Genomic DNA, 26,674 nt, shown 5'->3' on the forward strand with positions numbered 1-26,674 from the left:
CATACTCAGCCAAGTCTGACTTCGTGAGAAATAGGTTTAGCATAGTGCCTGGAATCACAATAAGCACTCCACAAATGCATAAACGGGTTGGGTGAGCAAGGAGAAATCTAAGATCCTTTTGGTTCAATTCTACGCTAGAACAAAACGCTATGGGAACTCTCATTAAACAAGGGAATAAAACGTAGTCCTAGGGACTTCCCTGGTGGTGCAGTGGATAAGACTCCACGCTCCCAATGCAGGGGACCCGGGTTTGATTCCTGGTCAGGGAACTAGATCCCACATGTATGCCGCAACCAAGAACCCTCATGCCACAACTAAGACCCGACACAGCCAAATAAATAATTTTTTTTTTTAAAAAGAACAAACCAAGAAATCCCACTGTAAATTCATATGAGAATGCAACCACTAGCAGAAACAGCCAAAGACCTTTGAAAAAGATCCCTAGAGTAGGTAAGAAGGTAAGAGCCAAGCCATGCAGTTAAGATATATGCCTTAGAGCACATCAACCCTGATTGTGGTCCAAATGGCCAAGATAATTTCCAAGGTAACAACTAAAGAAAAAAGAATAAGAGACCATCTCTACAAGACCTGAAATGTTTTAAAAAAAGAGAGAGAGAGACTCTAGTACTTCTACAATAATCTTTGAAACTGGCATTTACAGGCATTACTTTAAAGAAATCCTCAAAAAAATCTTATGGATCTAGGGCAGTGACTCTTAACTTTTTTGGTATTTGTTAAGTTTCAAAATTCCTTTAAGAAATTTTGATTCTTTAAGGATCTGAAAAAAGCTATGACTAATGTACACACACACAAACAAGATTTCATATACCATTTGTGGGTATTCCTGAAGCCCATTCATTGACCTCTTCTCTAATGAGAAGCCGGAGTGCACCAAGTCACCACCGTTTTTGGCCGTTATCTAAAAATGACTTTAAGAGCTCCTCCTGTATTGCCTGGACCTGAAGCTAGTTGGGACTAGGGGCTCCCTGCTCTCTCCAGCTAGAGGAACTTCCCCTAAATCCAGCTTCCCATTGGACTCCTGGTTCCTTCCACAACATTCCACAGGCTCCAGGGTCCCCTGATGCTGGGCAGCTGGCTTTCCTAGCCAAGTGTCATAAACAATTAATATCCAAACCCAAACCACTAGCTGCCCAAATAGTCTGTTTGCCCTCACAAGTTTCCTTATAAGACGAGAACAGTAAGGGGGACGTGCCCTATTAATGAATGCAAAGGCACTGTGTACCCTGAAGCAGGGCCAGACCCCCTTATGGCTCTGTGTGTGTGTTGGGTAGGGGGGTGGGGGGATCGAGAGGCCTGTGACCTCTTTGATGACACTGTAAGGTTTCTCAGTTAGACTCATTTATTAACCCATTCCACATGACTCTGTAGAACCCATCGCAAGTCCTTCTAATTACAGGTAGTGACCACAAAAGGACACGCAATTTGTCCTAACCCATTCTTCTAGGACAGGTAGTGATCAAGAAGGGATCCATTTTACACAACCCCTTACCAGAGATATAGAAAACCTCTGGTTTTCTGGTTACTATAAATCTTATACCTCAAGAACTCTAAAACTAAAGTGCCAGGCAGTCTGATACCCTCTGGAAAACAAATCACAATCTCTTACCCCCATAGCGAACTATGAGAGAGAACTAAATAGTCAAATAAACCATTATATTTTAGGCATAATCACTCCGCAGAACAGATTCAATAAAACAACTGGGAGAAAAGTGCTTCAATTAATCAGAGAAATAAATACTTTAAACAGAGCTAGCCCCTTAATCTAAGTTGATTATTTCTGTTCAAGAGAATTCAATTCTAAAACAGCAGGTATAAAATCAACTAATACTGACAAATAGAAAAATTTCAAAGGAAAACATGAACACAAAAGCAAACTGAATCCTGCTTTAATTGAAGCTTGTGGAGTATAAAGTCCTACAGAAACATTACAGAGAATCTTCTGGAAAACAGGAGTGACGACAACCCCTGTGGAGACGCATATGAGAGTAATTCATAGTTCACCAAGGCCTCCCTGTGTCGAGACCCCAGGGTACCCAGAAGATCTCTTCACCATCGCAGCCCTGTGCCCCATCCTCTCCAATCTTGATTTCATTATAAGATAAAAGGGGCTATAGTATTTGAAATTATTCTGGCCTCGAGAAATTTAAAGGCATCAATGAGTAGAACATTCAAAACTTAAGTAACTGTAACAAGGTCAGCTGACCTTAACAAATTACTTAGCTAGTGAACAGGAAATGGATTGAATCATCCTGGACATAAATTTCATTAAGGCTTCAAACTATCCAGGAATAAGTAGCATGATGATACCATTTTATAATCCAAGTTTACAAAAAGTTTACTGCCCAAATCAAGTACTGTTTATGCCTGCAGACAGCTTATTTCTAAAAGATCACCGCCCACTGCAAGTAGCCATGTGTCTCTACTCTTGTTTCTTTCTCTGTGTCAAAAATACCAATTTGACTTCTTCAGGAGGAATGGACAATCCAAGATTATACAGTAAAAGCCTGAAGATGTTGAAAAGTCTAAAGGCCGGAAATACACAGCTGGTAGGGAAGACAAATAAAAGTTGTTTCTAATTCATTCTAAAACCCAAGACTTGCATTACCAGTCCTTTCCTCCCGAAGTCACCTAGGAATTAGTGAGGAGAACCCGGACGTAAGGTCTGTGAAGGAAAGGGAGTTGACGGACAAACTGCCCTGTGGGTGACAGTCAAGGAGAGAAGAGGTAGAGGTTTGGTGGTTATTGACTAAGTGCCTGTCCAGCCTGCCCCTCTTCTTCTCTTGGCTTGGATCAACCAATGTAGATGCGATGGAAATCATTGGCACCAAAAGCAGCATTACACTTGGGACATTTGCGCTGGCGGGTGTCATAGCGGGTCTTCACACACTCAAAGCAGAAAACATGAAAACACTTGGTAAGTACAGCATCCTTTTTACGCATGTTGCAACATGGACAGGTCAGGCGTGCCTAGAAAAAAAAGAAATCACAGTCAGAGCAACCATAAAGGTTTAGGACCCAAATGGCTCTTATATATAAGCAAAAAATCCATTAAGCACTAAGACAGTAATAGCACCGCACGCACCCACCACACACACATAATAAAGCATTCTCTGTTACCTTCAAGTAAAGAGGTTCAGTATTTACTATCCTAATCTGTTAGTAGGCCACTGTAGGCCAAAACAAAAAAACACACACAAATCACTGAGGCAGTTTTTCTAACCTTGTAATCCTTAATCTCCTCCATCAGAATCTCATCACATTTGGGTACATTGTCTGGTTTCTTTGTGGTCTCCAGCTTCCTTCGAAGTCTAGAGATGTCCTCCTGTGGTGGGATAGCATACCCATTACACACTCCCCCAGATCTGTCATTTTTGAGAAAAATTAATTGCTCCAACCTGAACTTTCTGTTGCAGAAAGAAAGGACTTTCTGTCCTTTCATGCCTAACTATATTTTAGGAATGTAGAGAATTGCAAATGACAAGCTATTTTCTTTTTTTTCGGAACAGGCAACCACAATCATATCACCAAACTTCAGTTGCATCTAACTACTGTCAGTTCAGTTCTGCGAAACTCCAGTCTAAGTTTAGAGGGATTAAATTTTAAAAAAAGAAAAAAAGATGAAAACTTGATAGGCCACCTTATTTTAAGGCAATTAGTTTTTAGGCTGAAGATAGATTGGATCAGAATTTACAGACTTATAGATAACTATAGAAAGGCAGCATGAGGAACAGTTGGCATGCAAAAAATAGAAAAAATTGTAGAAGAATTTAAAGAAGAACTTTAAAATTCTCTAGTGTTTTTTTTTGCTGCTACTTCTTTACGATTTCACTAACTCATTCACTTAAATAAATAAATATTTATTTCATGCCCATTAGGTGGCAGGCACCACGATAGGCTTTGGGGATAGCTTTCAGTGAAGAAAACAGACTCCATCTCTTCACTCAAGGAACTTACAGTTAAATAGGAAATGACACATTGATACGACAGACCAATGACTCTTTTGTAACATAGGTCATCTTAGAGCTCAGAAAATACCTAAAAGGCAAAAAGTGAAGAAAAAACAACTGACCTGGGCCCGTTTGAAATTGAACATATCTTTTTCTTTGGTGACACTGTTCTCCACAATCTCATCCTGAAAATCATGTAGCTTCTTCTGAGCCAACTCCAACTGTGCTTTGAGGTCATCTGCAAGCTGGGCTGCCTCCATTGCCTATGAGGGATGTATGAACAACATTATCTTATCACCACTTATTTCCAGTGAGACAAAATGTTACCAAGCCCAAGGAATAAAGTGAACCTGTAATTTTATCAGTGTTAAACTTATTTGTTCCTCTGAAGACTAACTGTCACTTTAGACCACAGAGTAATCGATCATACCTTGCGTTTATTCATCTCTAAGGCTTGGGTCCTAAGACCCAGCTCCTTCTCCCCTGTGCCAATGTTGCTTTGTAACAGATGCTCCTTCTCTTCCAGTTTCCTCACTACCTGTAACTGGGCATCAACCTTAGAAAAAGAAAATCACATTTTAACACAAGCAGGAAGGAAAAACACAAAAAATTGAATAGGCTCTGTTAATCCACAGGCCCACAAAAGAGAATCTGTTAGAAAACTCGAACTATTACTGATTTTATCCATGAAGCTTTCAAATTACATGCAAGACTATGGTAATTCTCTCATCCCAATGTCCAGAAGTAATCAGGTAACCACTCTTACAGCTTCTCATGCAGCCTTACAGAAGTTTTTAAGATACACAGCACGTGCACACATAGACATACACATTTTTAACACAGAAGGGATAAAAAGATGAATCCCTCAATGATATATTTAAGCACTCTTCCTTATTAGCAGATCCACTTTTGTTTAAACAGCTGCACTGTGCTCCTCTGTAGGGATGTGTAATTTATTTCCCGGTACCCAAATCATGTACATTAGTTTTGGGGAGTTTTTCCTATTACAAAAAATGCCACAATAATCATTTTTTTTTTACTTGTATCTTCGTGTAGAAAGCACCCTATTTCAACAGGATTCTGGAAAGCTTTTTTCATTCTAGTTACCTGAGTCTTCAGAGTCAAAACCTGGTCTGCCAGCTCCTCCTTCTCTTCTTTCAGCAGCTTATGGATCTGATTGGACTTGATACGTTCTGACATGAGCTTGAAATTTGCATCATCCTTCTCCCTCAACTGCTGCATCAAACGGATATTTTGCTCCTGCATGTCTTCAAAGGCCTGGCCTGTGACGTCCATCTCAGAGAGGAGAGCTTCTTCCTCCTAAAATAAGAAAGAAGAACCTTCATTTTAATGGAATCTTCTAACTCCAAAGAAATGCACACAGGAAACTAAACTTTCCTACTGTTGTTATGGAAATAACCTAGTGACAGAGAAGACAGTTTTAAGAAGCTTAGTTTTGTCACTAGGTTAGCCCTAGGAATCTGAAGCCATTGGCATTGATTGTTGGTCTGATGCTCATTAATTGGTCCGTATTTGAGGTCAGCTGAAGCAGACTAAAATTATACACACCATAATCTAGCAAACTGATCAAGTAGGAGTTGGTTAAGAAAATTTCTATCATAAAACCTCACATTTTCTCATACTTTTCCACAATTATAATACTGACTTGAATCTACAGACTTTTCAACTCTGAAAACATCTGTTTCATAACAATCTGATAGGTGAAAAACTGAACGTAAAACTAGTTTTAATTTACATTTGTCTTATTATAAATTACAGAGCATCTTTTCATATGTTTAAGAGCCATTTGTTTTTCTATGAATTATTAATATCTTTCATCTGTTCTTCTATTGGGCTTTTGAGTTTTCTTCCCTATCATTTTTTGGGGATTTTTAAATATATATTAGAAAGATAAGCCCTTTCATGATAAGAGTTAGAAATATTTTTTCCAGGTTTCTCATTTACCCTTTTGCTTTGCTGCCGTGTAGAAGTTGTTTTGTGTGGTCTTTTTTATAAGTCAAAATTATCAATCTTATCTTTCATACTTTTTAGACTTTTACTAATAGTTAGAAAGGTCTTCTCCACTTAAAATTTAAAAAGAAATGTATCTGTTTTCTTCTGGTTCTTTTATGGATTTCTTTAACATTATATATATGTTCCATTTGGAAATTATCTTAGTGTAGAGTGTTCAAATATATCTCCAACTTTTTTCCAAAATTATTTTGTTTTTGCCCACCACATTTAATCATCTTCCTTTTTCTTGCTGATTTAAAACTATATCTTTTGCACATATTAAATACCCATGTGTACCTTGGTTTATTTATGTACCTATATGGTTTTTCCAACCATTTTTGGTATCTTTATTATCGAAAGTTAATAAAATCCATTGGGACTTAAAAATAAAGAAATATATGTTCCTTATGAGAAGGGGACAAGTCTCTATAGTTCTATGATCCAGAAACCACTACAGTTGACATACTGGTTATTTATTTGTAACCTATTTGGGGAACATGTTTTTCTTCGTTTCATGTATTTATAATCATAATGTGTATAAAATTTTATATCTTTTTATAAAATTTTATATTCATTACATCCCCTGATTGCAGATCAGCAGAGAAACGATACATCCCTCAAGAAACAGTTTTTGAATAACTGTCTATCCATTTGAAAATAGAAGTAAATTTCCTTCCTCACAAATACACAAAACAAAGTAACTGAAGGATGAGAGACTTCAGTGTAAAAACAAACATATAGGAGAAAAAAATATTAACCAAAAAAAAAAGACTGGAACGACAGGGCAAATTTCGCTGTCAATAACTTACTTATCAAGTAAAATTTACTTAAAAAGCTCATTAAATAAAGAAAGTATGCCCACCTGCTTGGCCATGGCCAGCTTCTTCTGCAGGTATTCTATCTGCTCCTCTACTGCCCGGATCTTCCTCAGGGCATCTTCGTCAGCCATTTTCTTGTTCTCTTTTTTCTCCTTATCCTCCAGATCTTTGAGTCTTTGCCTTAAATCTTCCAACTATAGGAGGAAAGAAATCACACGAAAAGAAAAACAAAAAAGCTATAATACAGTTTCAAAAATCAAGTAATACTCTGCACAGACGGAGGGCCCATAGCACCGAAGGAACCTTTACAGGACTATGGAAGGAGACAAATGACACACTAGGGCACCACATCACAACCCTGCTTTAACATCACTCCATTCCAACGTCACACGCTTCTGCAAGTGGCATTTTTTTTTTCTCTTTTTGCGGTACGCGGGCCTCTCACTGCTGTGGCCTCTCCCTTTGCGGAGCACAGGCTCCGGACGCACAGGCTCAGCGGCCATGGCTCACGGGCCCAGCCACTCCATGGCATGTGGGATCTTCCCGGACCGGGGCACAAACCCGTGTCCCCTGCATCGGCAGGCGGACTCTCAACCACTGTGCCACCAGGGAAGCCCTGCAAGCGGCATTTTTGAGGAGCGCAAATGTACTTTTCTTTAGAATAGTCCTCACCCTTTTATTTCCTAGGCTCCCAATTTTAAAAGAACAAGGCATTCTTCCCAAAAGTAACCAGAAAAAGAAAATCAGTATGACAATGATTTATATGGCACAAAGGGGAACAAAAAGTTTGAAAAGGTTACTCCTATTCCCCGTAATTCTGATATACCTTACCACCTAGTGGAAAATCTGGAAGTCTCTATATTAGATGGTCTTTGAAAGGGAAGAAAATGTTGCTAAGTCTTAAATGCTAACTTTAAAGAAACTACAGCCTTCAGAAGTGTGAAGGAAAATCCCACAAATGGAAGATTTTGACCAGAATGACAGGTAATGGCAGATTAGATTACCTCTCCCTTAGACTTCTTTTCAGCTGCCATTAGCTGAACCTTGTCTCTCTGTTCCTTTGGGGCAGAGCGGTACATATCTAGCAATAGTTTCATCTCCTTTTGGCTCTCCTGTGCCTTCCTATGATGAGGGTGGTAGAGGGGAATGGTGTAATGAGAAAACAAAGGGCATCAGAGCAGGGGAATTTTGAATTATGCAAGATATTTTACAACAGTTCTATTTTACACTTTACATAACACATCTAAAAGACAAAACTTTTGCACAGACTATCAAGAGATTTCTGGATACACTCAGAAAGTATAGAAAAGTAAGTTTGTATAAAAGACTCATTTCTCCCGTCAGACCAAGTTCTCCAACATAGTTCTAAAATAAACACTTATGGCACTTGTTAAATAGGCAAAGTTCTGGGGCGCCACTCTTAGAAACTGAGACTCTGTAGGTCTGGGATGGAGTCCAGGAATGTATTTTAAGTAAGTCACCCAAATAATTCTGATACCACACTTGGAGGGAAAAAAAATTGCCTTAAAGAGAGCAAGAGGAAGAGAGAAAAAAAGGGAGAAAATTCAAAGTTTAAAATATACTGCTAATCCTAGATTTGACAACTGAGTGATTAACCATCGGCTAAAGGCTAAAACTTTATCTTACTAAATTTTCAAACCTCTTAACTATCCTTTTATATACCAAAGAAGTTCAAATGTTTTGAGCACAGTAGTCCCTTAAATCCAAACATCAATAAACACTCTACCATGACCAATGGGGAGCAAGAAGGAACCGGTTCTATCAGAAAAGGTACGGCTGAGCAGGATGAGAAGCGGCGATATGTGAGATTACGGCAGTGTTTCTTGACTTAAAGGTCTGTCTCAATGCCTGTAGGAGTAAACCTCCTAGAAATCTCTTAAAATGATCTGATATACACACAGACTACTTAACTGCCAGGCAAAGAGATCAATACTGTTCAAGTTATAGCGATACATATTCTACCTACTATAATTTAAATTATAATTCATGCCAACAATTTGCCCAAATCTAGTAAACAGCAGTATTTACTTCCAATAATTCTCATGAGTGTTACCTCAATCATGACATCCTTTTCCTTAATTTGGATTCATGAAGAATAAGGCTACAACAATGGGGTTTATTGAGACCTGATCACTGAGCCAGAGTATACAATAGCTACACAGGCCACTGAAGTCGTACACTTGATCAAGAATTGTACATTAATTGTACATTTAGCTACACCTGATACATTACAATTATTGAATAAGCCATGCCATCATTCAAACATTTCATGCACGATGTCCTAACCTTAGCTTTTGAGTCAGAAACAGTTACTCTAAACATTGCTCTTACTTGAGTTCAATCTTCAATTGTTTGATAATTTCTGCTTCCTTCTTCCTTCCATCATCATGTTTCCCTTTCTCTTTATCCTTAGCAGAATCTCTCTCTTTTTCTGACTCTTTTAGTTTCTGTTTCTCTCGTTCTCTCTCCTTTTCCTTCTCCCGCTCTCTTTCTCGCTCCCTCTCTTTCTCCCTCCTTTCTCGTTCTCGCTCTTCCTCATCGCGTTTGGACTTAATTTCGTTGACTTCCTCCTGAGATGCCTTCGATGCGGTGGACTGGGCAGACAAGTCCTCAGGATCCTGTTTTAGCTCTGCAGGCTCGTCCTTAGGGTCCTCAGTGCTGGACTGAGACTGCAAGAGGGCACTTCCACTGCGCAGCCGTGTCTGGGAGGGCAGAGAAAGGAAAGCAGCACCCACACTTACTTAGTGGTCACTTAGTGGTGACCACACCACTCTCCTCACCCCAAGACAGCTTTGCAAACTTAACAGAAAATAATACTTATTCTCCTCCTCCTGGTTACCTTGTTCAGGTCAGACTGGGCTTCTCTCAGTTTCCGCTTATACCTTAGGACCTCCCCTTTCAGCTGGTGATTGTGATTCTGGAGGCTACTGATGAGGTGGCGCATCTCCCGGTTTATGGGGCCTTAAATACAGCAATAGCAATGTCAGAAAGAAGTGTGACAAGGGCAAAGGCACAAGGAGAGAAAGTGTAGAACACATGAGGGACCTCTGAGAAACAGGGAGAATTGACAAAAGGAAGATTCCTTCTCAGAAGATGAAAACAAAACTGGCCAATCTGAGTTAAAAAACAAGCACCCAGGCTGTAAACCAAAATGAATGACAGGATTTGAATTAAGGTTCTTTAGGACTTCTGAGCTCCATAACAAACCCTGGTGACCACGCTGTGTCTTTCAAGGAACGCATGTGTAGCAGACGAACTACAGGGTGGAGCCAGAGTAACTGTACCTGCTTGTTCATTGGCAGCAAGGGTCTGCTCAAATTCTATCCTCAGCATTTCATACTCCTTGCGGACCTGGGCCAGTGTATCTTCTAGCTGGATCACTTCGGTCCTCAGCTTCTTATGAAGACTAACCTCATCTCGCTACACACAGAAAAAGGAACCAATCAAAAATTCTTATCAAAATGTGGACATGTCATCATATTCTATTATTGTTTCCTAAATTTGATCTATAAGGATCAAGATCCTTATCTACGTATATAGATCCTTGATCTATAAGGATCTAAGGAGAAAAAGAGAAAACATCAAGAAAGGAGGGATTACTCTGAAAAGTTCCAATTCAATCAATACTTAATGAGCACCAGACAGCTACAAAACACTGATCTGAGAACTAGCAGGAGACTCAAGAAATACAGGAAATGGTTCCTAACTGAGAATATTACAATCTGGTTGGAGAACTAAAGAAGAAAACAGTATATAAACAGTAAAGTAAGATATACTCAGCTCTTTGGCAGACACACAGTAAAAGACAAACTACTATAAACATAACCTTAAAGGCAATGGAAAATACAGAAGTGAACACATGAATGAAAGTTTCTGCCTTAAAAAAATTATTTACATATGCCATTATATGATATAATGGCTTGTAAGCAGTGATACAGCTTCTATACACTATTCTCCCCAATGTACATAAGACTCCAGCCATACTAAACTATTTTTTTTACATCTGCTGTTCTCACTGCTGGGAATGCCCTTCTCCTATTTTTATCTACGAGTAAACTTGTATTTATCCTTAAGAGTCATACTGCACTTTGGCAAGTGGAATCAGGACGGCTCCACAGTCAAATCAGATGTTCTGTCTCCTTTATCACTGTACCTTTTGGATATACTCTATCGCAACACACTGCATTCTACTGGATACTGTTCTCCCCACTAGACTCTAAGATCTCTGATGGCAGGATGCCCACCATCTAGCAGAGTAAAGACCTACAGCCACTCCATAAATGTTTTCTGAATGAATAAAAGATTGAGCAGAAGAGAGTAAAATTATAAAATTTATGAGGGAGGAAGCTTATATACAGAAGACAAAGCTAGCCTGTTACCTCAATGAGCTCAACTTGGCGTTGGTGGGTACCCCTGGTGCCATGAAGTAGGGTCCGAGCCTCATCCAAGTGGGCTTTCAACTGCAGGCTCTCGTTGTACAGGACAGAGAACTGTGACTGCATGCAGCGATATTCTGGAGTCTCCTTGACCACTTCCTCCACAGCACTCCGTAATTCCACCTTAGGAGGGCCCAAAGAAAAGAAAAGTCAGAAGCAGAATCTAGGATGCTAGCCTGGAAATAAAATCTTAAACTCTCTGACGTCTTGTGCAACTGAGACAAACTTTATGAAATCTATCTACCTATTCCTCTAGTTACAATAAAATCTATCCTAACTTAAATTAGACTGTCCAAGAGGTGGTACCTGGTACCTGTATTCTTCCACCCAACGATTGTTTTAATTCATACATGTTTTACATTATGTGTCAACCTAGATCCAAGGACACTAGAAAAGCCCTATGAAATCTGTCAGATCTAGGGACAGAGAAGAGCACTACGAAATTTGTCAGGATACTTATTTTAAGAACATAGTTGAGGACCCTAGCCACTAACTTGTTCTCTTTATTGACAGTCACAGAGAAAAAAATTTTTGGTATTGTATCAAAAATACTTATGGGGCTTCCCTGGTGGTGCAGTGGTTGAGAGTCCGCCTGCCGATGCAGGGGACACAGGTTCGTGCCGCGGTCCGGGAAGATCCCACATGCCGCAGAGCGGCTGGGCCCATGAGCCATGGCCTCTGAGCCTGCGCGTCCGGAGCCTGTGCTCCGCAACGGGAGAGGCCACAACAGTGAGAGGCCCGCGTACCACAAAAAAAAAAAAAAACAACTTATGCTTCTCCTAAGTAACTGTTTACTTTAATTACCCAAACACATCAACTGATTCAACTCAGGTTGTTTTTGTTCTTTTTTTTTTCAGTTCAAACATCTTTATTCATATATTTACCTAGAAACAAATAAAATTATAAAAGATAGGTGGTTGTGACTGAAAGAGGGGTGGGAAGACTTTCGGAATCTACTTTCTTCTCCCCAAGAACCAGGGAGAGAAAATTCTAATGGGCAGGTTTGAAAACCAACAGGATCACTGACCATGTTTCTTTCTCTGTTTTGGCAGTTAGAAGCTGCAGAGGCAACTTCTGTGGCCCACATTTGGCAGTTACTGACATGGGAGTGGCCTACGTACTGTAGCTACATGCTTCTTGCATGTATCTTGTATACAAGCCCCATTTTTAAAACCCACTTTGGATCCTCACCCTAGTTCACCCTACTCCTCATTTTTTCTCAACAATTCTTAAGTTAGTGCACTTTGATTCAGCCAATGTATTTTTGTAGGTTGCTTTAAATCCTTTTCAGAAAAGGCAGGGTACCAATATTAAGTATATATATAACTAAATAAATGGATATAGCAACAAAACTTACATTTTTCTTTTCCGTAATAAATTATGACGGTTCATAACACATATGTGAGTTATCAGCAAAAAGTTTCATTTTACTGCCCCTCAGAGTTGTGTCTCCTACCTTCAGCTTTTCATTTTGCGTAGTGACCTCCTCAAAGTCTTGCCGAAGTTTCTCCAGCTCACAGTGACGGTTCTGAGCCAACTCTTTGTTCTCCTCAAGCTCTGCGTTCATTTCCTCAAACTGGGAAAAGGAGGAAATAGCAAAATGAGAGTAAAGAAAAGGAATTTCTAAATCATTCCCATTCCTAAGCTTCCAGCTCCACTGATCGACTCTTCTAGCAAAACCCCACATTGTCACTAACACAATACCTAACACAATTCCTGACACCAGGTCAAAGAAACAAACCCTCGGGGAGTCGTGATTTTACCTTCCGGGCATTGATAGTGATTGTGCCGCCATAGAGACTGCTCCCTGCACCGTATACTTTATAACCTTTTGAATTCACCTATGGAGAAGACAAAGATTCTTTAGTGAGAGGCCCTAAAAGTTTAGTCTGATAACCAAAGTCTTTCAAAGAAGTCCATTTTTTCTTCAAGTACTACTACCCAAGTTCATCCTTTCTGAGTAGACTCCTTAAAATGATTCTAGTCTTCAAACTATGAATAAAACAGCACTTGCCCGTTCTAGGACTTCTACTAAGTGTCGATTGAGTCGCTGTTCCCTCTTTCGAATTTTGTCAATATCCCACTGCAGGTCATCAATCATGGACTCCAGGACAGATACTCGTGACTCAGCTGTCTCCACTTTACTCTGCAACTTGGCGAACTACATCCCAAACACAGGTGTTCAGAAAAATACAGCAAAAAAAAGACCAGGTTAGAAAAGGAATGCCTTATATCCCAAATCCCACAAAATTAACCCTTGCTTATGTGTCATTAAAGAAAAGGTTTAAGTAAAAGCTATTTCACCCTCTTCCCAACACATGAGTATAAAACTGAAATCACAGGTTTAACAGTTTGGGTAAGTCACAATTATGAAAACTGTACAAGTCTATAAGAACTCTCACAAAGAAAAGACTACTTAAGATTCAATAATTTTTCTACCTCTGAGAAGCACCATTTCCCTATATAGACCACAAACCCATCAGAAAATATGTTTTTTAAGAGACAAAAGATAACATCCTTGATTTTACCAGACAAATATTTTAGGAGATAAAAATTCAAATATTTATTTAGAAAAGACAGCTATATTTACCCTCTACTTTCCCTTCCCATATTCCAACAAATGATAATCCAAAGAGAATGGAAGGAAAACTTCCATTCTCTTTTTCAAGCTGAGCCCAGGGCAATCTAGAATCAGATGCTATAAAGATACAAAAATCTATGTTGTTCTCTGCTTATTTAGGAGATGTACACAGCTAATGCTATTTAATACTTTAATTATAAAACTGTTACATGCCCACATTAATCTACACATATCTTTTGTGTTGGTTTTAAAATATGGCCCCCAAATACTTTGACAGTCCTCCCAACAAAAGGTGAGGTCACTGTCCCCTCCTCTTAAATCTGGGTCAACTTTGGTGACCCAGTGGAAATGATGCTACATAACTTCAAGGCTATGTCTGAAAGGCCATGCAGGTTCTGCCTGATATTCTTGACACACTCATTCTCTGGAAGAAGTCAGCTGCCATGTAAGAAGTCCAACTACCCTGAAACATCCATGTTGGAGAGGCGACACTCCAGTGGACAACTAAGATGAGCTCTTAGCTGACAGGCAGCGTCAACAGCCACCCATGAGTCGGGAGTTCCCTAGTGGTCCAGTGGTTAGGATTCAGTGCTTTCACTGCCATGGCCCAGGTTCAATCCCTGGTCAAGGAACTGAGATCCCACAAGCCATGTGCCATGGCCAAAAAAACCCCAAAAAACAAGAGAAAACAAAACAAAAAAAACCAACCAGCCATGAGAGCCATCTTGGATATCAGCTCAGCTGAGCAGAGCAATATGTCTCTCCAACTTAGTAATGCTAAATGAGATTTGGGAAAGGGCTGGTAAAGGAAGACCTTTTCATCTTGGTAGCACCTAGCTTATGCCTTAAAACATGACAGAAAGTTATACTGATTTTTTTACTACACTCCAATTTCTTTATAAGCACCACTATACTCTAACCCCTTTGAAGGTTGATGAGAAGTATTAATAAACTTCCCAAATGATTCCCAGGCAACCAGCCCAGCATGCACCTTGGCACTGGAGTTTTTTTTTGTGTGTGTGGTACGCGGGCCTCTCACTGTTGTGGCCTCTCCCGTTGCGGAGCACAGGCTCCGGACACGCAGGCTCAGCAGCCATGGCTCACGGGCCCAGCTGCTCCGCGACATGTGGGATCTTCCTGGACCGGGGCATGAACCCCTGTCCCCTGCATCAGCAGGTGGACTCTCAACCACTGCGCCATGAGGGAAGCCCCGGCACTGGAGTTTAGGAAAGAGGACATAATGAAGAACATAGGCTTTGAAGTTGAACAGACCTACATCCAAATCACAGTTCAATCACTTTCTGGCTGTGTGCCCTCAGACCAGTCATCAGTTTCTTTGAATTTGTTTCCTTAGCAGTAAAATGAGAGTTATTTGACCATGAGAGATAATATTTGTAAAGTACTTAAGTGCTACGCACTAAGTAAATGGTTAACTATTAACTTACCAATAAGCGTAAGAGTTGGGTGGCCAAGCTAAGGTAGGTCAAATTTCAGCAGAAGGCTTATCACCACATTGTCTCAATCATTTTATACAATAAACAAACACCCAAATCTTGACATAGTTTGGTCGTGGCACTATGTGTGTCCAAGTTTGGATTGAAAACCCACATTCCTCAAGTTCATAGGTCATCATAAATGCAGTATTTCCTACTGCTCCATTCTCAGATAAATTTCTACCAACCTATTCCTCAGTAACACTGTACATGGTCTTTTATATTTGGAGTAATTTAATATTTGGGGGTTTGGTGTGTTGTTTTGCAAATCTCCATGATGGTAATTCTTCCTAAAAACTAAGATCCCAAAATGTCCACTTAAACAGAGGCAGAGTCAAGGAGAAACGTTCAATTATTTCCTTCCCTTAACCTTTACTCAGATTTTGATTTCTCAGAGGTGGTTGCTTTAACCTGCCCTGCATGCTCTTCAGTATAAAAACAGGCTTTCTAGAGTAAGATGATGTTTGAAGCACTTAGTATTCTGAGTCAATGTCTGCCACGGGCCACTGGAAACTGCCATCTCCTTTCTGGTCAAGTACCTCCTGAGACATGGTGCAATGCTTCTCCTGAAGGAGGTCTGTCAATTCTTGTAGCCTCATGTCCTCTTGTGCAAGGAAGGAATTCAGCTCCTGCACTGCTTCCTCCACTATCAGATTATCTGAGGGAGAAGAACTGTACTTTAGTTTAGTTAGCATCTATAGTGTCAGATTTTACAACTGTGTATCCTACCAAAGCATTAACGTGCTATCTCACTTTATTTTCCTGAAAATTTCAAGAAGTAGGCTGGTTTTTATTATCTTCACATGACATATTAAGAACCCAGGCTTGCGTAGAGGACTTAGTCCTTCATTAAAGCACTTGCTTAAGGAAATTAGTCAACTTTGTGCTTCTGTAGAGGTAGACACAGAGGCAAGGTCACCTAACGCCCATCCCTTTCTATAAAATTAAAATGCCTTGAGAAAAGAAAAGGAGAGGTCCTATAACTTTATTCAGATAAGGCACAATCACCAAAAAAACCTGCATTTTAGAATTGTAGACAAGACAGAAGTATCTCTAATCAATGTCAGACTTAATAGCAATAAAATTCTATTTTCTAAGGCTGTCACAAATTCCTATTATTCACTAACACCAACGTGAAGCATCTCTCTGTTGGGAAAGAAGGGAAGGGCAGGGCAGGGAGCAGTAATTTCCTTGTTCAAATGAGCACCTATAAAATCATGAAGAATAAAGACAAGAGCATAGAATTACTTATCATATTCTGGTATACTATGCCAGAGGCACTCCTGAGGCTCAAAAACCAAAGTGTGAAAAATAAAAAAATGGTCATGAAGAACCTAGGGGCAAGACGGGAATAAAGACACAGACCTACTAGAGAATGGACTTGAGGATATGGGGAGGGGGAAGGGGAAGCTTGTAAAGAGTGAGAGAGTGGCATGGACATATATACACTACCAAATGTAAAAGAGATAGCTAGTGGGAAGCAGCCACATAGCACAGGGAGATCAGCTTGGTGCTTTGTGACCACCTAGAGGGGTGGGATAGGGAGGGAGGGAGGGAGACGCAAGAGGGAAGAGATATGGGGACATATGTATATGTATAACTGATTCACTTTTTTATAAAGCAGAAACTAACACACCACTGTAAAGCAATTATACTCCAATAAAGATGTTAAAAAAACAAAACAAAAACAAACAAAAAAAACCAAAGTATGCAGTGTTATTTACAAAGAAGGTAGTAAATCTACAGAACTTACCATACCAAATTAGTATGTTTAAAATCAGTCACAGACACTGTAGCTGAAATCCAAATGTTAGTAAATGAAACCACATACTCTCGGGTTATATACTGCCCCTAGAGACAGTTATCAGGAAGTAAAATTGGCACCACTCTTAGAAACATAATACAGGTTGGCCATGTGGTGGCTTTTATGGTTTTCAACCAACATTACCCATCAGAATCACTTGTGGAACCTCTAAAATTAGATACCTAGGACCCATCCTATACCTACTAAATAAGAATAAACATGGGCAGGGCCAAAAAAGAGTATGCTCCGAAAACTCTCAAAATGATTCTGATTCATAACCCAAGCTAAGAACTAGGGGCTGAATTTTAGTCCTCTTAATATCTTAAAATATTGAGAATAAGGCCCAGAATACAATAAGAGCTCAATAAATATTTAGTGAATTAATAAACAAGCTGATAAATGTAATTCTTTTGAATCAAGGACCAAATAAACATGAGGAAAAAAATGAACCGCCAAAAGTTACAGTTGATGCTACAATTCATACTTTATACACCTTTTATCTCTTAGAACGTTCAGTTTATCAATGGCAATTGCCTTTTATGTTATAAATAATAGCTTAGCAGTTTGTAACTTGTAATGAATGTTTTTATTTTTTAACTCAAATCCTACCTTAAAATGCATGCCATCAAAAAGAATAATTTTAGGGCTTCCCCAGTGGCGCAGTGGTTGAGAGTCCACCTGCCGAAATAATTTTAAAGTACTGTTTAATGTGTTACTCATTTTAGTTCCTTTTTAAATACAGCAATTCCTTTACTTGATATTCATTTATAAAATCAAGTTTCATAACGACATAGCCTCTGCATATAGCATATTATCTGGTACACCATGCATACTGTATAAATCATAATGCATATGGTATATCCGTGTGGCATATTACTAATGTTTAATAATACCTTCTAACTATTCAAGTGGAGCCAAGGGAGAAAGGAGTAACATACAGCTCAGTTTACATTAGGTGACAGGGAAGATTTATAGCCATTCATTCACCATTATGTAAGCACCCACTAGACACCAGAAACAGTGCTAGAAAATGGAGAAACAAGGAAGAGTGAGGCAAGGCACTGCACCAAGAGACACAGCTGAGCTGGGAACACACAAGTAGATGTAATATATGAACACAAAAGTCTGGGAGGACATGAATAATATTGTTTACAATGGCTGTCTTTGGAAAGTAAGATGGAAGGACTTGTGTAGTGTACTTTATGTGATTTCTGATTTGTATATCTTAAAACAAGTATCTGTTATCCAAATAATAAAATACAGAAATACACAAACACCCTATTGGAAAAGCAAAGGAAACCTTTGCCCACAAAATATTCACAGGTCTTTAATATGCCTCTTCTTTTAATTCTATTGATAATTTAGCCCAAGTATCTTAAAAAACAAAACTACAGAGTAAGAAAATTCTTATTTTCCCATCCAATGGTTCAACCTCCATCGCATTTGACATATTTCTTTCAGAAATGAAAGTTTAAACATCTTAATGACAATCAGAGAAATTAATATATTACAACTAGACCAGGATTATTATTTAAAGCATGAAATCAGGGCACTTAAGAAGATGCAACCTGGGGCTTCCCTGGTGGCGCAATGGTTGAGAGTCCGCCTACCGATGCAGGGGACATGGGTTCGTGCCCCGGTCTGGGAGGATCCCACATGCCACGGAGCGGCTGGGCCCGTGAGCCATGGCCGCAAAGATCCCACGTGCCACGGAGTAACTAAGCCCGCGTACCACAACAACTGAGCCTGCACTCTAGAGCCCATGCATCACAACTACTGAGCCTGCGTGCCACAACTACTAAAGCCCGTGCATCCAGAGCTTGTGCTCTGCAAAAAGTGAAGCCACCGCAATGAGAAGGCCGTGTACTGCGATGAAGAGTAGCCCCCGCTCGCCACAACTAGAGAAAGCCCACGCGCAGCAACGAAGACCCAACACAGCCAAAAATAAATAAATTCAAAAAAGAAGATGCAACATAACTACACAAATACTTAACTACACTGAACAAATATAAATTTTTGCATTAAATCTAATTAGTTAACATAAAATAATACTTTTATTTCAAATAGACACTTTTCCATCCCTATAATATTTTGTTTTATCTTTTTAAACACTAAAATCTAACAATTCTAAAGCCTGAGTCAACTTTTTTTGGAAATATTAGAGATAACAGAAAAACAAAAAACAAGGACATATTAAAACTGACTCCAAGAAATTTAATTAAAAATAAATATGTAAGTCTGAAAACTACAAACTAGCATACAAAGGTGAGTTCCTATTTCTCCCCCTCTGCTTCCAGTCTCCTGGTTTTTGCCTCACCTCCACTGTTCAGCTTCCGTGATAAGAGCTCCACTTTTTCTTGCAGTTTATCATAGACAGTCACAATCTGCGACACAGCTCGGCGGGAGGACTCCACGCGCTCCTGCAGCTGAGATTCCATCTCTTCACTGGAACTGCTGGCCAAAGTAGCAAGGAAAGAGAAAGCTGGCTCTTGCCCTTCCCCTGAGGACACAGGGGGAAAAAAGAAGCCCCTAATATTATAAAACTGGAAATATCAAAATCTATTTTTTCCCCTCAAATGGAGAGCCTCAAAGCGAAGCTCTACTTCAAACAGCCAGAAAGCATGAAGTGGCAAATCCGCCACCAACACTCACCTCTCTCTCGGTCATCTTTCCGCTCCTGATTGCTATCAGAGTCTGGTTCCGGCTCAGGCACAACAAGGGCTTTTCTTTCTGTGAGTAGGTCTCCCAAACCCTGCTCCAGATCATAACGTTTAAGGATGATACGGATGTTTTCATCAAACTGGAGGAGGGAAGGTACAGTTACGAAAATACAAAAGGAAACAACTTTGGAAATAAAGAGTCTGCTAAGGAGAACTACAATGCTCAGATAAAAACAAGCTAGCTACCTGACTCCAGTACCGGTTGACGATCAATAGTGAGGCATCATCGGTGGCCTGTCTTCGTTCCAGTTTTTCAATGTGCTCACGGAGTTCATCTTCAATGGCTTGCCGTTGATCCAGCATTTCTGCCAGTTTGCGATTTTTGGCTTGCAGTGTTCGAATGTCTAACTCCTCCTGCCCCAGGAAACCAGTCTTATTAATCTCCATAAAGAAATTAGACAAATCAGTGGTTAAACTCAACAGGGGCTAATATGTGCATTACTTAGTTCCTATGAAAAAGGATATTTATTAATAAAATCTTACAGCAAATAATGGGATAAGAAGTAGAAGCAGAAGAAATAAATAAAGGTAAAGGTCTGTGATGATGGGAGGAAAGAATGACACACACATATACACTAGAACCTTGACTTCACCCAGCTCACTGTTCTAGTCACATGTACATCCACAAAATACTGCTACTGTGAGGCTCCACCATCCAGCTAGATCACCCTCTTCCCCAATCAATCAGCTATCTCCTAACCACTGCCCGTCATTTATTCAAGACTTTGACAACCAGGTCCTTCTGTATCCCAGTCCCCGTCAACACATCTGGTGACTTCAATATACATGTGGACATGTACCTGTGTGGACAAACCATCCAATCCTCTAGTATCTACACTGTCAGCATTTTGAATTCCTTAACTCCAATGATTACTTCCTTCACTGTGCTTCAGCCAGACATTTCAAAAGCCACATCCTAGACTTTTGTCATTATCTGGAACTGTGTCACATCTGAAATCTTAAATTCCAACTTTCCATTCTCTGAATAAAACCATCTTTCCAGATAGCTCATGCTCTTATCTCAATATACCAGTCTTCATCTGGATCTCCAAAATTTTGAATTTTCTCCTTTCTCCTCTGTCTCCACTATCTTCCATACCTTGACTATACCCTATAATACATTCCTTCAAACTCCTGCCTATCAGGCTCCTCAAGTTCTCTGCCTTTAATCTTTTTATTCTACCTCTGTGAACAAACCCCAATCTGAATTAATCCACGTATTAGACTATTCCATTCCTATACCCAGTATGCTGAGACTTCTAGATAAGGTCATTTAACCAGGGAGACTGGTGCCTTTATAAAATGAATTCTAACCTGAGCAGATCTTATCATTTGTCCGGAAATGTTTCTTTCTGGATCAAGTGATCTAGCTCCTTTTCTACACTGAGGCACTCCTCTCACATCACACTAAGCAGGTGACTTGGCCTCCGTTTTAAAGAGAAAACAGAAACCATCAGATGGAAAGTTCTTCAATTTCCTATCTTCTAAACCCATCCACACAACTTACCAACTTATGCCCATATTCTTAAAACCTCAACTTGTGCTGAGGATCCCATTCTCTCCTGTTTCTGCAAAAACGTCACTCCATCAGTAATTGTGTACCCCTCTCAGTATCTTTAGTGGTAATGATTACATTTTTACTTTACTGAGAAATTAATGAATATTTTAAAGTAAGAACCGTTTATTAGAGCACGAATTTCTCGTTTCACTTTTACTTTCCTCTCTTCCATTTGGTTAAACAGTCTCGATACACCAAAACAGTCAACAGCTTCCCAACTGTACCAGTTTATGAATACTATTAATAAACTATATGTTTAACCTCTTTTCTGAGCATCACCTTCCCCTTCTTTGCTCCACCTGAAACCTGGATAAGAACACTGTTTCCCTGCAGGCTTCTCCAGTGATGGCTGTTTCTCTCCCACATGCTTTGAAGCCCTGTGCCTGGAGGCAGGTGGGTGTCCTCCTTGCTCTCCAATGCCACTAAGCCATTATCCACTTTGCTCCCTAAAACCTCCTAGCTTTGCAGCTCATGCCATTGGTCTGGACCACCTGCCACCCTGCCTTGCTGCACTCACCTATAAATGCCCAGGTCACTTCCCCACATTTCCTGAAGATTTAGCACCTGGCTTGTCATCACTCTCTCCAATACTACTCATGTTGTACTTCTTACTGATTTCAATTCCCATATAGATGATCGTTCCTGTATCTCAGATCCTATATCCTGACCTCCTCTCCTCCAATGATCTTGTCCTTTACCTCCCTCAGTCACCAAACTCCCAGTTATTCCTATTCGTGGTCTTAGCTGTCCCTGGATGTTCTCTATAAACTCAATTTCAAACAACCCATTCTCTACAGTTACCACCTGTTTTTCCAGCTCACTCTCTCTAGTTTATCAACTCCAACAATTCTTCAACTCCTCCAGGATCTATTATACAATCCATTGGTCCTATACCTTCGTCCTGTACCTATGTCTTTCACTCCTCTCACTTCCTCACTTCCTTATCAAACTTAAATTCCATGACCAGTCACACTGTTTTATAACCTTCTCCTCCCTTGCTCCATATTTGCCTGCTGAAAACCCCGATCCTGGTAACATCCAACTCTCCACCTACATCCATGAAGCTAAATGTGACTAGAAAAAATAAAGCACCATGCTGACTGGTCTCACTTTAAACTCATGCTCACAGACTCAGGTAGGTCCTCAGTGCTGCCCAGCAGCCCTACTCCCTCTCTCTAGTCCGTTCTCTCTTCAAGGTGACTACTTCCTACCTTCTCCTGTCTCTTCGCACCTCCAAAACTTCCTCCCCCATCCTCACTCTCAGATGAGTCTTGCTTCTGATTTCACTGAAAAAAAACAGAAGCAATCAGAAGAGCATGTCCACCTCCATCTCCCACAACCCTCACTACTGCCCTGCTTACATCTGAACCCACATCCCTTGCCCTCCTTCTTGTCGATAAACCATCCCTCTCCTAGTTAAGGCCCATTCTCCCACTTGTGCATCGTATTACATTCTTTCTTCTATTCAAGGACATCACACCAGTAACTGTCTTCTTTTTCTGCTACATCATCAACTTTACCCTCTCTAGCAAATCATTTCATCAATAAATAAAAATGCTGTAATATCTCCTACTTTAAAAAACAAATTAAGAAAACCTCCCCTCAACCCCACATTTCCCTCTGGCTAAGGCCCCATTTTCTTGGTTCTACTTTACATCAATACTCCTCCAAAGCAACATCTCTGCCCTCTTTTCCCTCCTCTCTTATTCTCTTAAGTTCACTGCAGTCAGGCTGCCATTGCCACCACTCCACCAACACGGTTTTTGTCAAGCCTCCAGTGAAATTTCTAAGGCTAAATCTAAGTCTCAGTCCTCCCCTTGCTCAACCCATCAGGAGCACCTGATCAACCTCTTCCTGAAACACTTTCTTCTTTTGACTTCCGGGACCCCACTCTCTTTTATTCTCCTCCTACTTCAATGGTCCCTCTTCAATTAGTCTCTTCTCATCTCCTTGACGTGAAGGGTTGCAGTGCTCCAGGGCCCTGTTCTCAGACTTCTTTATCTATGCTCATTCCTTATGGGAGAGCCTATAGTCTCATGGATTTAAATACCATTTAAAAAAATAATGATTATCAAATGTACAGCTTTAGCCCAGATCTCTCCACAGACTACAGATCACCTCATCCAACTACCTATCCACTCATAGGTCTAATAAATACCTCAAACTTATATGTCCAGTTTCAAACTCATGATTCATCCCCCACAGCTCCCAGAAATCTGCTCCTCTCATACCCTTCCCTAGCTCAGTTAGTGAAAACTGCATACTTCCAAAATCCTGGGGTCATCGTGCCTCCTTCCTCTCATATACTTCACCCAATCCACAAGCAAATCTTGTCGACACTACCTCCACAGTGGCCCAAGCCACTGTGATCCCTCAAGATTACGGCAACAGCCTCCTACACGTAGCAGACACTTTTGCGCCCCATGCCACGATCTGTCAGCCTTCCAGACTTCAGCACACCTCTGGTGGACAGCTCCAGTCACCCTACCAGTGTCCCACTTCAAGCATACCTTGCAGTCTCAAAGTTTTTTGCTCCACAATCTCAGTTTGTTTACTACAGCAACCTCAAAGTGCAAAGGAGGAGTTATTGCCTTCAAGGGCAACCTTCAACCAACTGGGGCAGGGATCAGTGGATACATGCACCAGCTCCCCACCCTTAGAGAGGGAGAGTGGGAGGGAGGAGAGGGAGAAGGAATGAGGAAACAATTTTGCTAACTGAACTCCTGCTTACAACCCTTGCTCCCCTACAGTCTATTCTCCAAACCTAAGTCAGAGCATGTTACTCCCCTGCTTAAAACCTTCCAGTAGCTCCTCATGGCCTTCTGGATAAAGTCCAAAATGGGACGTGTGTTCGGTGCTTCCCTTAGCACATGTGGTTATCCCTGTGAAGAGCACGTTTCCCACTCTATTATGACAGTCTGTTCCCTTCTCAGTGCCAACCTACAAGCTGAAGTCCAGGGGCTGTCCTTAGGGTAAAGCACAGTGTCTGGCAAATAACAGATTCTCAGCAAATATTTATTATTGAATGAATAAATGTCCTTGGGATGCATGACATGAGACAGTGCCAAGACAAAAATCACCTCCTGGCAACAGGAGGCTGATGAACCCCAGACAACTTCAGAAATGATACTTATCAACAATTTACTCTGAATGTTCCTATTATTCTCTCTGATCCTCAATTTCAAAGAGTAGATGTGGTTTTGTAGGCTATACAAATGTGAAGCATTTTTACACCATATCACCATGGCTGAGCTCCAAAATACAGACTCCTGACCTATTATAGTGAGCTTCTGATGTCTAATGGACATATAACATTACTATAAGCTGTTGGTGTATAACAGTCTAATAAAACTGCAAACTCCATAACAGCAAGGGCAATATCTATTTTATTCACCATTATAGCCACAATGTCTAGCCCAATAAAAACTATTAATAGTACATTACCATGTTAAAGGTAATATTCCTTAGCAGGAACTCTTTCATTTCATCCTCTCAAAAACCCAGTGAATAAGAAGACACTCTCTCGGTGATTTTGCTACATTGCTTCTTAGTACCTGGCACCTAAGTTTTCAATGAATGAAAAATCAGTGTATAACTCCCTCACTAAATACCTATAATGCTAAATACCTCAATGCTGTATCAGGGACCAGAATCTTCAGAGAATATAAACATACCTTTAAAAATAAAGATCAAATGTCAATATATTTCTTCTTCAGAAATGAGCAATGCATCATTTCATCTACTTCTGGCTGTTTTATTTCCCTCTTCTTTTCAAATCAATTTCCCTTACTCCAGAAGGCTTCCGTAAATTATTACTTTCAGGCGGCCACGGACAGAAGAAAAACACACTCTCACAGCATTGTTTCCACATACCGTTGAAGAGACACTCCCGAGCTTAATTGTTTCCACCGTGGTCCCTGAGTCTTCAACAGCTGTCTTCTTCTCCGGAGGCACAGATGTGCCAGCCTCTCCAGCTGCTCTTTTATTTCCAATTCCTGACATCTTGGCACAAGATGATAGCTGTTTTCCTGGAGAGAAAAAAAGACAGAAACTTAGGTAAGTTTTGCAAAGAGAACTAAAGAGGGTCCACCTGTGATGTAAAAACTAGCAGTTTTTCTGGCCAGTCCTTTAACCTGGATCCATCAATTCCACACTCAGCAACATGATCCTTAAGTTTCTCTTGGAAAGAGAAAAATTGTGGAGTAAGAGTCACAGCTGAATTTACGGAACTACAAATTTCTAAATAGGATGCTGCTAAGAAATAAGCCAATGGGCAAAGGGTGAAGAGACCAAGAAAAATTTCAGGAATCTCATTTCCTGAAATGTCAACATCTGAAAAGTTCAGTTTGATTAGAAAAAAAGTTAATTCTATAGTGTTGGGAGAATCAGAGAGCTGAAAGAGACCTGGGAGATGTCTACTAAATTATTAATACTGGACAAGTCATTTATCATCTCTGAGCCTCAAGTTCCTAAACCAGAAATAACAACAATATAAGCTTCCTATGCTCCTTATAAGGAATAAGTAAGTACAGAAAGAATTCTGCATAATGCCTAGCATGAAGTATGCACTCAGAAATGCTAGCTCTCCTTTATATATTTGCAGTTTCTTCTCTATTTCCAAACGCTCTCCCCACGAATTTGTGCAACCCTGTGGAAGCTAGACCTGGGTGTGAATCCCAGTTCTAACTTTTAGGGAGCCATGCTGCCTTGGAAGAGTGAGTTCTCTATATGCACAATGCAAGAGAACAGATATTGTCTGCCTTGCTTGCCTCCCAAGGTTTCGGAGCTCATAGGAGGCGGAATAGATGCTAAAGCACTTTACTACTTCCATCAGAATTACTCTGCTTCCAATTCAAGCTCCAGGAGACGGGTATCGGTGGCAGCAACCTGAGTGGGACCTCGCCTGGAGAGAGAGGAGCAGGACAAGGGCCTCAATCCTACTCGAGAGGGGCCAAGGACCCCAGCCTCCGGATGGGCCAACTGCAGGCCCCGGAGAGGGAGGCCTGGGAGCGGGAGAGGGCGGAGATCCCGTTGCCTGCAGAGTCCCTCCCACCGTTGTCAGAGATCTAACCTGAGTTCTTCCAACTTGCGCCGCCCGGGAGCAGAACTCTGGGCAGTTATTCACCAAGGTCCGCGTAGCACTCCCACCTCTCACCCCTTACCCGCAAGCGAAGACCAAGTGAGGCTTCCGGGAGGCGGGGCCAGGGAGAGGAAGAAGGGAAAGGAAAGAGGAAGTCGCTTCAACCTGGCACAGTGGACCAC

At 40.5% G+C, this 26,674-nt stretch overlaps 1 protein-coding gene across 1 annotated transcript; it reads right to left on the minus strand.

Annotated features, from left to right (window-relative positions):
* Positions 1-1,890: 1,890 nt before the first annotated feature.
* RNF20 (ring finger protein 20) lies at positions 1,891-26,603 on the minus strand. The gene is made up of 20 exons (XM_024734421.1): positions 26,484-26,603; positions 25,286-25,440; positions 20,041-20,208; positions 19,787-19,934; positions 19,452-19,634; positions 15,870-15,988; positions 13,271-13,417; positions 13,020-13,097; positions 12,713-12,832; positions 11,200-11,379; positions 10,105-10,240; positions 9,660-9,781; positions 9,152-9,522; positions 7,804-7,921; positions 6,844-6,993; positions 5,076-5,288; positions 4,399-4,524; positions 4,091-4,231; positions 3,242-3,343; positions 1,891-2,988 (listed from the first exon to the last, which is right to left on the minus strand). The coding sequence occupies exons 2-20, from the start codon at positions 25,412-25,414 to the stop codon at positions 2,812-2,814; spliced, it is 2,928 nt and encodes a 975-aa protein (XP_024590189.1). The 5' UTR covers positions 25,415-25,440; positions 26,484-26,603; the 3' UTR covers positions 1,891-2,811.
* Between the last annotated feature and the right edge of the window lie 71 nt (positions 26,604-26,674).

Source organism: Neophocaena asiaeorientalis, unplaced genomic scaffold (genome assembly GCF_003031525.2).
Source record: "Neophocaena asiaeorientalis asiaeorientalis breed wild unplaced genomic scaffold, Neophocaena_asiaeorientalis_V1.1 scaffold192, whole genome shotgun sequence".
Classification (NCBI taxonomy): Eukaryota; Metazoa; Chordata; class Mammalia; order Artiodactyla; family Phocoenidae; genus Neophocaena; species Neophocaena asiaeorientalis.